General features: G+C 56.5%; 2 protein-coding genes across 2 annotated transcripts; both read left to right on the forward strand.

The window, feature by feature from the left end:
• Positions 1-1,055: 1,055 nt before the first annotated feature.
• BESB_004770 (uncharacterized protein) lies at positions 1,056-8,177 on the forward strand (the record flags this gene model as incomplete). The annotated part of the gene is made up of 7 exons (XM_029359232.1): positions 1,056-1,100; positions 1,744-1,921; positions 2,450-5,253; positions 5,541-5,927; positions 6,095-6,545; positions 6,846-7,245; positions 7,535-8,177. The coding sequence occupies 7 exons, from the start codon at positions 1,056-1,058 to the stop codon at positions 8,175-8,177; spliced, it is 4,908 nt and encodes a 1,635-aa protein (XP_029222145.1).
• Positions 8,178-10,158: 1,981 nt separating this feature from the next.
• BESB_004780 (uncharacterized protein) lies at positions 10,159-12,653 on the forward strand (the record flags this gene model as incomplete). Its single annotated transcript, XM_029359233.1, has 5 exons — positions 10,159-10,336; positions 10,433-10,530; positions 10,824-11,097; positions 11,358-11,947; positions 12,186-12,653. 5 exons carry the CDS (start codon positions 10,159-10,161, stop codon positions 12,651-12,653), a joined length of 1,608 nt encoding a protein of 535 aa, XP_029222146.1.
• Between the last annotated feature and the right edge of the window lie 350 nt (positions 12,654-13,003).

The following is a 13,003-nucleotide window of genomic DNA, read 5'->3' on the forward strand; positions in this document are numbered from 1 at the left end:
AAGCTGTTTCTCAGGAAGCATAGCGTCTGCTCACGAGGGAGCAGCAGTTGCCGAATGGCTGGCACGAGGAGTCCCCAGAATCGCAACGCGACGAGCTGTACTGAGCCCGACTAGTGAGCTGGCGAGCGCCGCCACCCCGTGAGTCGATGCATGGGATACGTGCGTTGCAGAATTCCGAAGATATACACGTTTGCATATGCTTGCACGTGGTCTCCTCTCTTGAGAAGGATTCAGACCTTGAATCTCCGCGCGTTATGTCGCATGCCCTTCCAACTCCCGATGAGTTTGGATCTGTCGGTGGAGAGCCGATGGCTCAGAAAATAGGGCACGCTTAGTGCAGGGTGTACGATACTGGCTCGTCGGGGGTGGCCTGGAAAGCGTAAGGCGTTTTCTGGCTTTCTTCACATGTTTTCTTTTTTTTTCACTGACTTGGGGGTCGGGACCTCTAAGGTAAGGGATATTTCACTTTATTGTGTCAGAGTTGAGAGACACGAAAGGAAACACCACCGTTGCTCTCTCTCTCTGCACCACCGAGGGCAGCACGTTGTTGTCCTCTCAACGCACGGAGCCACAGAGGGTCTGCTGCGCCTGGCGTGCCGGGATTTTTCCTACGCATTTTTTGTTCGTATTGCCCAAGCGGCGAAAGAGAATCTCGTGCGGTGCGTGCTTTTGCCTTTCTCCGGGCCGAGAAAACTCGTATTTCTCCGCTTCGCTTGCATCGCTCCATCTGCGGGATGGTGAGTCTCCACTGCACTCATCTCTGACACGCTCACTTCCTGTCATTCCATTGGTTTCCATTCCGCGGCAACCGTCGCAGGTACCTGCGTTTTTTCTAGGGTGCTTCACCACCAACGAGTTTTTTTCGCGGGTATTTTCCCCCGCGTGCTTCGCGGCATCTCCGCTGGGCACTCGGCTTCCGAACCTGTGTGCCTGTCGATTCCGCGGGGGAGACGGGCAGCCAGCCCCCGCACAGTGCGGCGACGGCGGCCTCGTTTTCAGAGCACAGTTCCGAGAGCATGTCTCTTTTCTGAAGTCAAACTCTTTTGCAAAACAAGATGGAGAAGAAGGATAGGGAAGATGCCGCGCAGGAAGGCTCCCTGGTATGTCGCATATATCGTGTGCCCCCGGCCCCCCCCGCCTCTCAATCGCCGTTGCCGGCGCCCGAGTCGCAGTGAACGTCTTCGAATCAAATTCTTGGCCTAAATTTCTTTCTTCACCACAGTGCAGTCGTTCAGGGCCTCGCCTGCAACGTGTTCACCAGGAAGGCCTCCACCCAAGGTTTTTGTTGACGACGCCTCCTCTGTATACCCAACGAGAGGCGTCTGTCCACTTGCCCGTTCATGTGCATCAAGTGTGTGAGGCCTCTATCGCATTTGCAAGGCGTCCCAGCCGTACTTCTTTGAAGAGTCTTTCTCTGAATGCGCGCACATATCGATATCACAGACGTGCTCTATCTCTTCATATCAGCCTCAACTCGGCACCGCGGCAAAGCAAAGGGCGGCACACGGAACGCTTCGCTGGACTTCGAGGCCCTGTCCGTCATTAGCAGAGCATAGTTGAGGTGATAGCTATTGTGGATATGAATCCAATTGAATACCATATATTAATACAACAAAGAGTTTCTTGATCCCATTTTGTGGCATCCCCCGTGTCGCCCCCCCCCCCCCCCCTTCCTTGCGATGTGCCGCGCGGCGTACTGCTGCTTTACGAGTGAGTTTGTGTGTTTGTTTGTCTGCGTCGCAGAGCTCTCCTGATGTTCCACCCGTGTCGCAGACCGCCTCACCGCTGACGCCGGAGGCCGCCGACCAGGCAACGTTCAAGCCAGAGTCGCCGCCTCTAGTAATCGAAGTTTCGGGCTTCCTCGAGGTCGTTGACGTCAAAGGCCCGCCTTCGCTCAGTATCAAGTCTGTCAACTTGCCAGGTGAGGAGGCAGCAAAGGGAAAAGGGGGGGGGTGGGGGGGGAGGGGGAGGCGAATTGAGGCCTCAGACCGTGGCTCCGCCGCTTCAGGGCGACGGGATATGACGTTTGAGTCCAGCCGCAGCAGAAAGCGTCTCGCCGGGATTCAGATTTCGAAAAAATCTGGATCCCACCCCTGTTCTGCCTGAGCGGACGACGCAGGCCTCGTAGCTCAGCGGCGGGCTCGCTACTCACCTGGCAGGGCGGCGCCTTCGTGCTCTGCGGAGAGAAATCGGGTGCGGGGTCGTCTGATTCGCTGCGTCTGTTTGTCGCATCGCCTCACTGTGTGTGCGTCTCATCGGGGATGGAGATGCCTGCGCCTGGTGTGGATCACCGATCCGCTTGAGCGATCTCGACGGCTGTGACCACCGGTCCTGTCGTGGTCGCGGCGACCGAGGGCGACATACGCTGGCGTGAGTCGTGGATTGCCGATCGATGTATATGCAATATGGGGTTGGTGTCCCTGTCTCTGTCCCCTGTGGTGCTCTTCAGGGGCCCCGCGAAGACAGTCCGGCGACTCAGTCTCTGGAAGGACCCACGCCACTGAGCGGCGCACCTCCGCAGTAGGGAAGAAAGCCGGCGAAGAGAAACCTGAGGCAGAAAAACAGGAGCACGCGGTTCGCCAGGGGCTGACAAAGAAGGCGGCCCCCGCAGCCCCGCAGGCCAAGACGAAGGCCGCCACAGCCCAGCGTCTCGGTTTGAAGAAGCCAGAAGAGGCAAAAGCCAAAGAGGAGGAAAAGGACGCCACGACTGCTCACCGACTGGGAGCTGCAAAGAAGGAAGAGGCGGCGAAAGAGGAAGAAGGCCATCCTGAGAAGGCTGCGATGAAGGCGAAGGTTTCCCCGAAAAAGCTTGAGCCGAAGGAGGACGCCACCGAACCCAAAGCCAAAGCGAAAGTTCTTGTTGCAAAGAAGGCGCCAGTCGCCGCCAAAAAAGAAGAATCCGAGGAGGAAAACAAGGACGACCAAGAGGGCGAAAAGGAAAAGCTGGAAGATAAAGAGCCAGAGAAGAAGGAGGCCGCAGCGCCCAAGGCGAAAGCTAAGACCCTCGTAGCCAAAAAAGCTCCAGGGCTGAAGAAGGCGGAAAGCGGTCACGAAGCCAAGGACGCGAAGGAAGAGGGTGAGGCGAAAGAAGATAAAAAAGTGGAGACGGCGGATGGAAAGGAGGCCGAGAAGAAGGAGACGCCAGAGCCGAAGGAGAAGGCTAAGGTTCTCGCAGCCAAGAAAGCGCCAGTGCTGAAGAAGGCAGGAAGTGGTCAGGAAAAAAAGGACGCGGATACGAAGGAAGGGGGCGTGGAGAAGGAAGTCGAGGAGGGGGAGAAGAAGGAAGGCGTGGAGGGGGAGAAGAAGGAAGGCGTGGAGGGGGAGAAGAAGGAAGGCGTGGAGGGGGAGAAGAAGGAGGCGCTAGCGCCCAAGGCGAAAGCGAAAGCTCTCTTAGCAAAGAAAGCGCCGCCAGCTGCTAAACAGGAAGATAAAGACGAGACGAAGGAGGACGACAAAAAGGACGGAACGAAGGATGACCTGAAGGAAGCGAAGGAGGACGAGAAGGAGGGTGAGAAGAAAGAGACACCAGAGCCCAAGGCGAAGGCCAAGGCGTTGTTGGCTAGGAAAGCCCCAGCGGTGAAGAAGCCGGAGAGCGGCCACAAAGCCAAGGACGCGGATGTGAAGGAGGGAGAGGAGAAAAAAGAAGGCGAGAAAGCAGAGAAGAAGAAAGGAGGTGAGGAGGCAGAGAAGAAGAAGGAAGGCGACGCGGCAGAGAAGAAGACGCCAGACCCCAAGGCAAAAGCAAAAGCTCTTTTAGTAAAGAAAGCGTCACCGGCTGCTAAGGCGGAAGGCAAAGGCGAGGCGAAGGAGGAAGCAAAAGAAGGTGAATCGAAGGCCGGCTTGAAGGAAGCGAAGGCGGACGAGAAGGAGGGTGAGAAGAAAGAGACACCAGAGCCCAAGGCAAAGGGCAAAGCGGTACTGGCAAAGAAGGTGTCCCCCAAGGCAAAAGCTGAAGAGAAAGACGGAAAGAAGGAAGAAAAGGAGGGTGAGCCAACTGGCGATAAGGACGCTGACGCGGGCCTGCCAGCCAAAGAACTAGCAAAAACTGCTGCAGCTAAGAAGGCGGTTTTGCTCAAGGCTAAACTAGGCAAGCTGGACGCAGAGAAGAGTGGAGAGGTGGAGAAACAGAAGGCGATGGTGTCGCCCAGGGGGACAAAGGTCGTGACCAAGGCATCGACAAAGAAACCCACCGCGCCTGTCTCGAAGGCGAGTGGAGCGGCAGAGGTGGACGCGGGCGCTAAAGCCGAATCGATCACCGAAGGTGTCAACGACAAGAAAGGCGAGAGTCAGCCAGACAGTGCCCTGACAGTCGAGACACTGCAGGATGAATTGAAGGGAGCTGCAGAGGGACGGGAGGGGGTGGCAGTCGTCGAGCCGCAGACCAAGGCGTTGGACAGCGTGTCGACTTTGGAGTTGGTCGCGAAGCTCATTCAGAAGGAGCAAGAGCAGGAGGCGGAGATGCAGGAAGGTTCGCTCACGCCAGCCGCCGCGCTCAAGGCTAAAATATCTGCGAAAAAGGCGGCACAGAAACCTGTGGCTAAAGCAAAGGCTGAGGAGACCGCGGCTGCTGTTGAGGAGGTGACTGCAACGGGCGACAAAAAAGCGGCAGCTCCAGCCAAAAAAGTCGTTGCAAAAAAGGCGGCTGCAGCGGCTCCCCCGTCGAAACAGGGCAAGCCGGAAGACACAAAAAGTAACTCCGCAGTCCAGAAGCTAGAGAAAGAGGAAGCTCTGGCGACACAGGATGCGGAGCCCGCCGCTGCGGCAGCGAGCCCTCGCAAACTGATGGCAAAGAAGGCCGTCACGCCTAAAACGAAGCCATCGGCATCCACCAAAGAGGAAGCGGCAACAAGCGAGGAAAGGGAACCCTTGAATGTTGCGAAAAAAGCAGCCAAGAAGGTGGTAGCAAAGGGGGCAAAAACGCTGGTGGCGTCGAGGCGCAGCTCCGAAGATTACCTGGGCGCAGCGGAGAAGGCGGCAAAGGGGGCAAAAACGCCGATGGCGTCGAGGAGTAGCTCCGAAGACGACGTGGGCGGAGTGGAGAAGAAGAAGAAGAAAAAGAAGGCGGTCAGCTCGAAAGACTCTTCTGCATCGTTGTCCGCGGATGAAGGCAGCCCGAAGAAAGCCAAGAAAGCCCTTGTTAAGAAGGCTGCGAAAGGGAAGGCAAAGACTGCGACAGCAAAGGAGGCGAAGGACGCCCCTGCCCTCGTCAAGCAGGCTTTAAACGAAAAGGAGACCAAGAAAGGATCCAGCGAGGTAGGCGGGGTGGTGACCGCACCGAGCGAAGAAATCTGAGACTCGACGGTTTACTCGCAGAGGAGGTTGGACGCGATGGAAAAGTCTGCTAAGATGCGTCAAGCCGGCTCTTCAGTGACTTGGGATGCAGGCGACAGCGTTGCAGCAAAGAAGGGTGGGGGGGGGGGGGGGGGGTGGGGGGACGGGGAAGCGCGGAGAGACTTGGACGGGGCGGTTACGGGGAGCGACCCCAGGACGGGTTCTAGCTTGTTTTACGCTGTAGCTGGTTTCATTCTGTTCGTCATCAGGCGGCAAAGAAAGGCGAGGGAGCGACGGCTGCACCGCCCAAGGTCGCGAAGCCTCAGCCAGTGACCAAGAAGACTGTGTCTCTTGTGGATGACACTCTCGTGAGTCAAGAGGATACCCCTGCCGCTGCGACTGCCCCTCGTTCCAGTGCCGTCGCTGCCGACCAAAGCAAGGACAAGCCAATAGCTGCGAAGCCTCTCGTCGAAGGCGGCGGACCCGCCGGCATGACTGCGCCTTTGGCGAGCACTACTTCCGGCATGGCTGCGCCTCTGGCAAGCGCCGCCGGTCAGGATGTTGCGTTGACGAGTGCTGCCACGGTGGGCCTAAAGGCCGCGAGCGCGGACCATCTAACGACGAGTGCGGCGGCGGCCATGCAAGATGGGCAGCAGGTAAGTTGTTTTTCCTCTGAAGCCTCGTACGGGCGCGTGGGTGTCTCCGGCAGGTTGCGGTCGCTAGATGCTTGAGGCCTCCCCTCCGCCGTTTCACTTGCCTCTGTTGGAACTCGGCCGTGGGTGAATGACGCGATGTAACTGTGACGTGCACTTGGGGTGTTCAGGTACTCCCCACCGAAAGTCGGAGCGTCGGACGAGCGTCTCGAGTCGGTTCGTCGGGGGCGGTTGGTGCCAAGACGCCCACTCTCGGCAAGAGGCGATCGGAGGCAGAAGCCAGCCCGGTTGAACTGCACGGCGTCGCCGAAGCTGTCAAACCCGCGGGAACGCTCTCGGAGGAACATTCGCTGACGAGCGTTAGCGTGGCGCCGCAGGGTGCGCCGGCGGCTGTAGACACACATCTGCCTGCTCCCGAAGCAGAGGGCCGCTCCAGCCCGGAGTCCCGCGTGTCTCGAGTGTCTACCGCTACGTTTGGTAGTGACCGTCCCCAGAGGAGAACGGCCTGTCGTGCGGGCTCTGCGGTTGCGCTCGCACCAGGCCACAGCGCCGTTCTTACACAGGCCGGAGGAGCGACAACGTCGCCAGCCCCTGGAGCGGAAGCTGGAGTGTCTGGCATAGGTACGTTGATGACGAAGACTACGGCTTGTAATCCGCAACGCAGCAGTGCGAGGGGGACGAACAACGGCACCAGGAGCACAGGCGCCGCGTGCGCAGTACTAATCTGTCGGCGAGACATACGTGCTTCGGGGAAACCAGCGTGCATGGAAGGGTACCCAACCGCAAACGGGCTTATGCCTGTGTACTGCCGCATGCGTGCGCGGACGACCGCGTCGGCTTGGGGGCGGAGCCACGCTCGGCCGCTCGCGAAACAGTTCTTTTCTTGCGTGTGGTTGCCGTCGTCTTCTGTATGCCTCTCAGGTGCTGAAGCGCCAGCGTCGCCAACTCCCAGTCGTCCGAGCTGGTGCCAGTGCTGCATGCCCGCACGAAAACCAGATTACTCGTATCGGACCAAACCGCTTCCAAAGTCCGCGATTCTGTCACAGCGACTGGTGACGCCGGATATTCAGAAACGTCTAGAGCAGCATTCAGCTGTCATGCTGTTCCCAGGCAACGTGTGGGTGCAGCCGCAGCCGCACCACAAAAGCCACGATCGCGTCCCGCCACCGCGTCCACTAACTAGCTCGAAGGCCGTCGATTTCTTCGCCAAACTCGGGTTCGCGACGTGCTGCTGTGAACCGTGCTTGTCGAGTCGCGAACGCAGTGGCCCTGCTCCGGCGCCCGGCGTGACACACACAGATGCAGGACTACCTCTGAGGCGGTAAGCGCCACAAGCAGATGGCAGACTGCCTTTGCGATGAACGGCCTGTCTCGCCTTCATGTCCCCAGGTCAAGCGGGGAGTCCGGCAAGCATAGTAAGGCAGCCGCTTGCGTCGCGTCCGAAAGTACGATAGCGAGTCATCCGCAGTGCTTTATGTGATTATCGCTAGAAGAGTATAGTGCGACAGGGCGTGTCGGCTGAGCGGGCTGAGGCAGGCGCATGCGATGATGTTGCACCTGAGAATGTTCTGTTGTGTGTCGAATGTGTCTGGCGGCTGCGATCTCTTTAGACCGTCGTCTCAGGCGTCGCGTGCCGATCTCGCAGAAACCGCGGCAGTCGGTGCTGACAGCCAAGGTGCAGAGGCTAGCGCCACTCAGACGGGTGCCGCTGCTGAACCGCGAGAAGCTGAGGGTGCGGGGGGGCCCCAAGTCACCGCAGATCAGCAGCAGGAACAGCAGCAGTGGCAGGGCTACTACGACGAGAACGGCCAGTGGAAGTCGTATAACTATGGAGGCTACTACGATCAAGACGGTAACTGGGTGCAGACGCAAGACTATGGCGGCTACTACGATGAATCTGGAAACTGGGTGTGGACCAACCAGACTCAGGGCGCTGCGGAGCAGGCGGCTTCTGGCGCAGAACAAGCTACTGCGCAAAGTGGGTGGACTCAAGCAGCTGACGGAACGTGGACATATGACGCGAACGCACAGGGATACGGTCAGAATGATTATGGGGGCCAGTACGACCAGTCAGCGTACAACTACTACCAAGGCCATGAAGCGTACGGTCAAAACGGCGCGGTTTCCGGAGCAGATCAAAGATCAAGTGAGCAGGCGGGATGGGATGCCAATGCAAACTGGGGAGCCCAAACCGGGTACCATCAGAATGCGTACTCGGGACAGGATCAAGGCGGTTATGATCAAGGTGCGTAAGCCTAGACTTGCGATAGGTCCTGAGTAGGATGTATCGTCACGTAGCTTCGTGGGCGCTGGTGATGGTAGAGACGTTCCGTCGATGGGACATGAAGAACAAAGAAAATGGTTCCACCGAATGTCTTCTTCCGCAATGTCCCGTCGAAGGTTCGCGCAGGTATCTGTAGGTTGCGTTCAAAGCTTATACAACCCTTTGTTGTCCATGGGGTCTCGAGAAATTGGAAAGCGGCACCACCGTGAAAAGCGTGTGTTGCATGGGACGAGGCGGCGGTCTGCTCAAGTAGCAGCATGCTTGTTATAGTGTGTGGTTAAGATTTGCCCGCTGAGGAATTAGGGGGCGTGCCCAACACCCCCAATTTACGTTGTGAATGCCGCAGCGGGTATCAGTTGTTGTTTTGTAGTCGAATCGCAACGCGCACGCACCTGTTCTGGACAACTCCATTCCCCACTCTAATGATACAAACAGAGCACACATTTGATGCCGCATGTATATTGAGGCAACATAACCATTGTTGCTACACAAATGGTCACGGACCAACCCTCGATACCTCAGTTCCAGACATCGCTTTTCTGCCGTAAAGGCTTTTTCTTCGCCGGAGTGGAGGCACGCAGGTTCAGCCGTCCAACCGACGCTTGTCTGGTGGAATCTACAGCTGCTATTGGCAGATTCGAAAAACTCACATGCAGTACAAACAAGTGAGAGTAGAATCCATTGTTCTTAAATTCTGCATTTAGCTACATCGATTCCAGGCACAAATTTAGTGCACCAGAGCAATGCATCGAATGCGCTTTATAGCAGAGATGACGTTATCGTCACTAAGCGGAAAGGCTACCTGTCGGAGTTTACAGTCAACAAGTGAATTATCTCGTATTGGGGTTATAGTCACTACTGTAGTGGTTGCTGCTACGGGAATCGTACCAGCTTGGTCTTCACGACGTGTCCATTTTCGTGGTGCGTTTGCGGTTAAAAGTTGATGTTCTATTTTTCGTGAATTGGTTCGTAACGAGCGAGCGCCGCACACAAGGGTAGCTCGCGCGCAGTATGCTCTTATGCCGGGAAGCGTCAAGGCCAGGCGAAGGACCTATAGGTCGAACGCCCCCGCATTCCAAAGCGGTGCTGAAGGTATGCTCTTGCAGGAAGCATAGCCACTAATTGGGATGGCCACGGTGACAGACTGTGTTGTTTCTGTGTGGCAAAGGAGTTCCCGAAGCGCACTGCGCCGGGTAGCATATCATTGTCAACACTGTGGCTGTGCTCCTAGCTGCGGGTATGCCACGGGCAAGAAAATGGCGTCTGCCGCGGCGCCTGAGACTACGTACCAAAGCGAGCGCCGCAAGACGTGAGGGTGTCGCGGGAAGCTGCTATCGGGATAGAAGGCAATAGGTGTGCCTGAGGACGCGCGACGGTAGCAGCACATTCGTATACAGTGGGCATCAGCAATGCCATTCACGCACACCGGATCCTGGAATCAACAGTGTTGAAACAGAAAGCGAGTACAGATGGAACCGCGGAACGTCGAGGGGAAAAACTGTTGATTCGAAATGTCGGTGAAAACGACGGTTCGTGCCACTCACGTCCACCCGGTAGATCGTGACCGCAAACGTGGGCAGCGCCCGTACGGCGCCGCGCTTAAGTCGAAAGCATATTTCCTGTGACGTCGGCGGTCGTTCCCTTTTCCAAGACTTCTATGCAGTCAAAGACTGAGTTAGAAAAACAGCGGCGACCCTGCAAGCATGGAAATGGCGGCGGAGCTCGTCGGATGATACAGGCTAACGAGCATCGATGCCGCGTGGCTTAGATCGATTCTACGCAGGATCGAAACGCGCTCCCATCATCACATTTTTTCCTTCAACTTTATCCTCTGCAGCTATAGAGCATGCACGTTGACTGTTTCCGTATATATCGTGTAGCACTCGTTTCTTATTGATTTGTGGAAGCCTCCGGAGTCGGCGGGAACCCCCCTCCTTGTTTGTTCTGAAGATGGCCCGCACCAATCGCGTTTTTCTTCTAAGCGTTCTAGCGCTGGCATCCGCGCGCAGAGTGTCTGGACAGGTTTCGTTCCACCAACTATACAAACAAGGCGCTGTCGGGGCGCCGGAGCAGGTTATTGCTGCACCCCTGCAGGTCGCGAAAGTGCCGGCTAAGGCCGGGCTCGAAGGTAACCATCTCAGTCGTGTAGAAATGGTCATGAAGCAATGCTGCCCCGGCACCTACTGTATGGGATGCTCCCTGTTTACGTGTGTGCGACCTGCAGTCCCTCATCCCACGCTCACGTGTCCTCCGGGATTCGTTCTGAATGGCCACATGTGCCAGGGTCCCGAATACGTGGAAGCCATTTCATCTTGTCGCAGGGTGAGAGAGTACACAGCCGTCGTCAAGCAAAAAAACGGGTGCCTCTCACACCGTCGAAAATACTACGCAGAGAAGGCATTCGACGATTCTACACAGTGCAACACGTTTTTCGCGCTGCGTCGAATCATATGTTGCGCTACCTGTATTCTCCGGTAGATCTAAAATACCTTTGAATGCTCCACAAGTCTCGATCGCCACCCAGCTGCTTTTTTCATGTTGCATCGTCGTACCAGGCTGTGCAAAGTGTGTTCTTGTAGCGGGCGTACTGACTGCTTCCCTCTGGCTTCCCGCAGAAAGGAGAGGTCTTCCAGGACGGAACATGCGTCCTGCTGGAAGAGCTGAAACCCTTTGCAAGATGCCCTGAAGGCTCCCAGGGGGACGGCAAGAGGTGCTACGTGCCCCGGATTGTACAGCCCGAGCCGTATTGCCCTGACAACTTTGTGATCTCGCCAGACGGGAAGGCTTGCATCAAGGACAATGTAACGAAACCTCAGCAGGTTTGCCCCGATGGATATATGCTCAAGAAGGGAGCTTGCTTCCGAGAAACGCGCTTTCCTGCTGTTCCAAGTGAGCGCGCGGGCCTGTTGAACTCCTCGCCTTTGAGCCGCGACCTTGCAGTTTGAGGTGTTACGAATTCATGGCGCAGTCCATGAAGTGTAGCTTGGTCTTGATGGATCGCAGTGGGCTGCAGTTCCTAGTCGGCATTTGAGGAGGAAAAAAGCACCTGGTGCGCTCTGCAACAACTTCCGCTGTAGTATTTCCCACGGTCGCTCAGGCGGAACTTCTGAATTCAGGTCAGCGCCTGTTTTGTCGTTACTCTTGTTCAGGCTGCCCGGTAGGATACCAGCTTGTAATGGAGGGCAAACCGGCGTGTGTAGCGCTTGACCGAGTTCCCGTCGAGGCGACGTGCAAGGACAAGGGATTTGTCCTGCAAGGTGGAAATTGTGTCAAGGAGGCAACGCGGCCTCCTATTGTACAATGCCCTTCGAAGGAGTATAAAGAAGAAAACGGCATGTGCATTCGGAGAGAAATGGCACCCGCCACGGTGCACTGCCAACAGGGCGTTCCCGGCAAAAAGGGTTGTGTGGTGGTGACAGAAGCTCCTGCAACTCCGACATGCAGAAAAGACTTCGTCCTCGAGAAAAATATCTGCAAGCGTATCGAAAGCAGGCCTGCTGCGATGAACTGTCCGCCTGGTCATAAGATGAAGGACGGCATGTGCGCACTCGCAGAACTTCTCGAACCTCACTTTCAGTGCCCTGAGGGAACTGTAATGAAAGACAAGCACTGTATTCAGGCGATTTTCGCGCCAGCGGAGGCCACGTGCGAAAAGGGCGCCGAACTTATTAACGGCCAGTGCGTGCTGATTGAGTCTCGTCCTCCTCGAATGGACTGCCCTAGAGGTCAATGCACAACTGTAAGCGCCAACCAACCTGTAGTTCCCGAGGTTGTGGCAAGCATCAGCCCGAGCCCGTGAAGATGTGAATTCGTCCCGAGCCCCTCATATCCCTCTCAGCGCAGACAGAAAGTCTTATTACGGGCCGTAGACAGTAACTTCTCATCGTGGCCACTGCACACACAGAACTAGCACTGAATGCCTGTATCTTCTACGCTGCATACATTTGTTCCTTGGGGTGTTGCGGTCTCTTCTTCAGGAACTCAGGGCATCCCCCGAGCCTGCGTGCCCCCCTGGTGCACAACTTGAAGGCAAGCACTGTCTGATATTCCACGTTGAGCCGGCGGAAACTGTGTGCAGGAAGGGAGGCATTCCTCCGGGCCCCGACGGCTGCAGACGCGTCGACTCTGCAGAACCCGTTCTTGTGTGCCCCCCCGGTTGGAGGCTCTTCAGCGGGTCTTGTGTCAAGGAAGAAGACGGAGAATACCAAATGATTTGCCCTCCCGGAATGATTCTGGCGGGAAAACCATTATACAGCCAGCAGCAGTGTGAGGGCGAGAGGCGCTTCAAACCCGAGCTTGTGTGCCCGAAAGGGTTCACAGTTGCAGATGACGGCTCTTGTGTGCAAGTAGAAGTCCAGGAACCCGTGGCCACTTGCCCTCCTGGACATTTCATTTCCAATGGATTCTGTTTGGCCGCCCCTCCTCAGAAAAAACATTTCGCCTGATAACCTGTGCGTTACGTAGGCGTACGCACGCGTATAGACACAGATACGTTGGTTCACAGAAGCACGTGAAAGTTCTTTCTACTGCTTAGGCCACCATCATCGCAGATCTGTGGGATGGAACAGTGTTTGTGGTCGCTCGGGAGTGACGAGTCATGATTCCAACCCAACTTTCGGTGTGGTCCAAAACCAGTGTCCGCGAAATATCCAGAGCATCACCAAAGATCAAGTATTTCCTCTAGAGTTGGATCTAGCGCGGTGTGTTTGCATGGGGCTTTGCGACCAGTGTTAACGGTCAATGCAACCCCGTGACGACACATCGTAGCAGGCATGACCCATCTGCTGTTCTGACT

Source organism: Besnoitia besnoiti, chromosome I, assembly GCF_002563875.1.
Source record: "Besnoitia besnoiti strain Bb-Ger1 chromosome I, whole genome shotgun sequence".
Classification (NCBI taxonomy): Eukaryota; Apicomplexa; class Conoidasida; order Eucoccidiorida; family Sarcocystidae; genus Besnoitia; species Besnoitia besnoiti.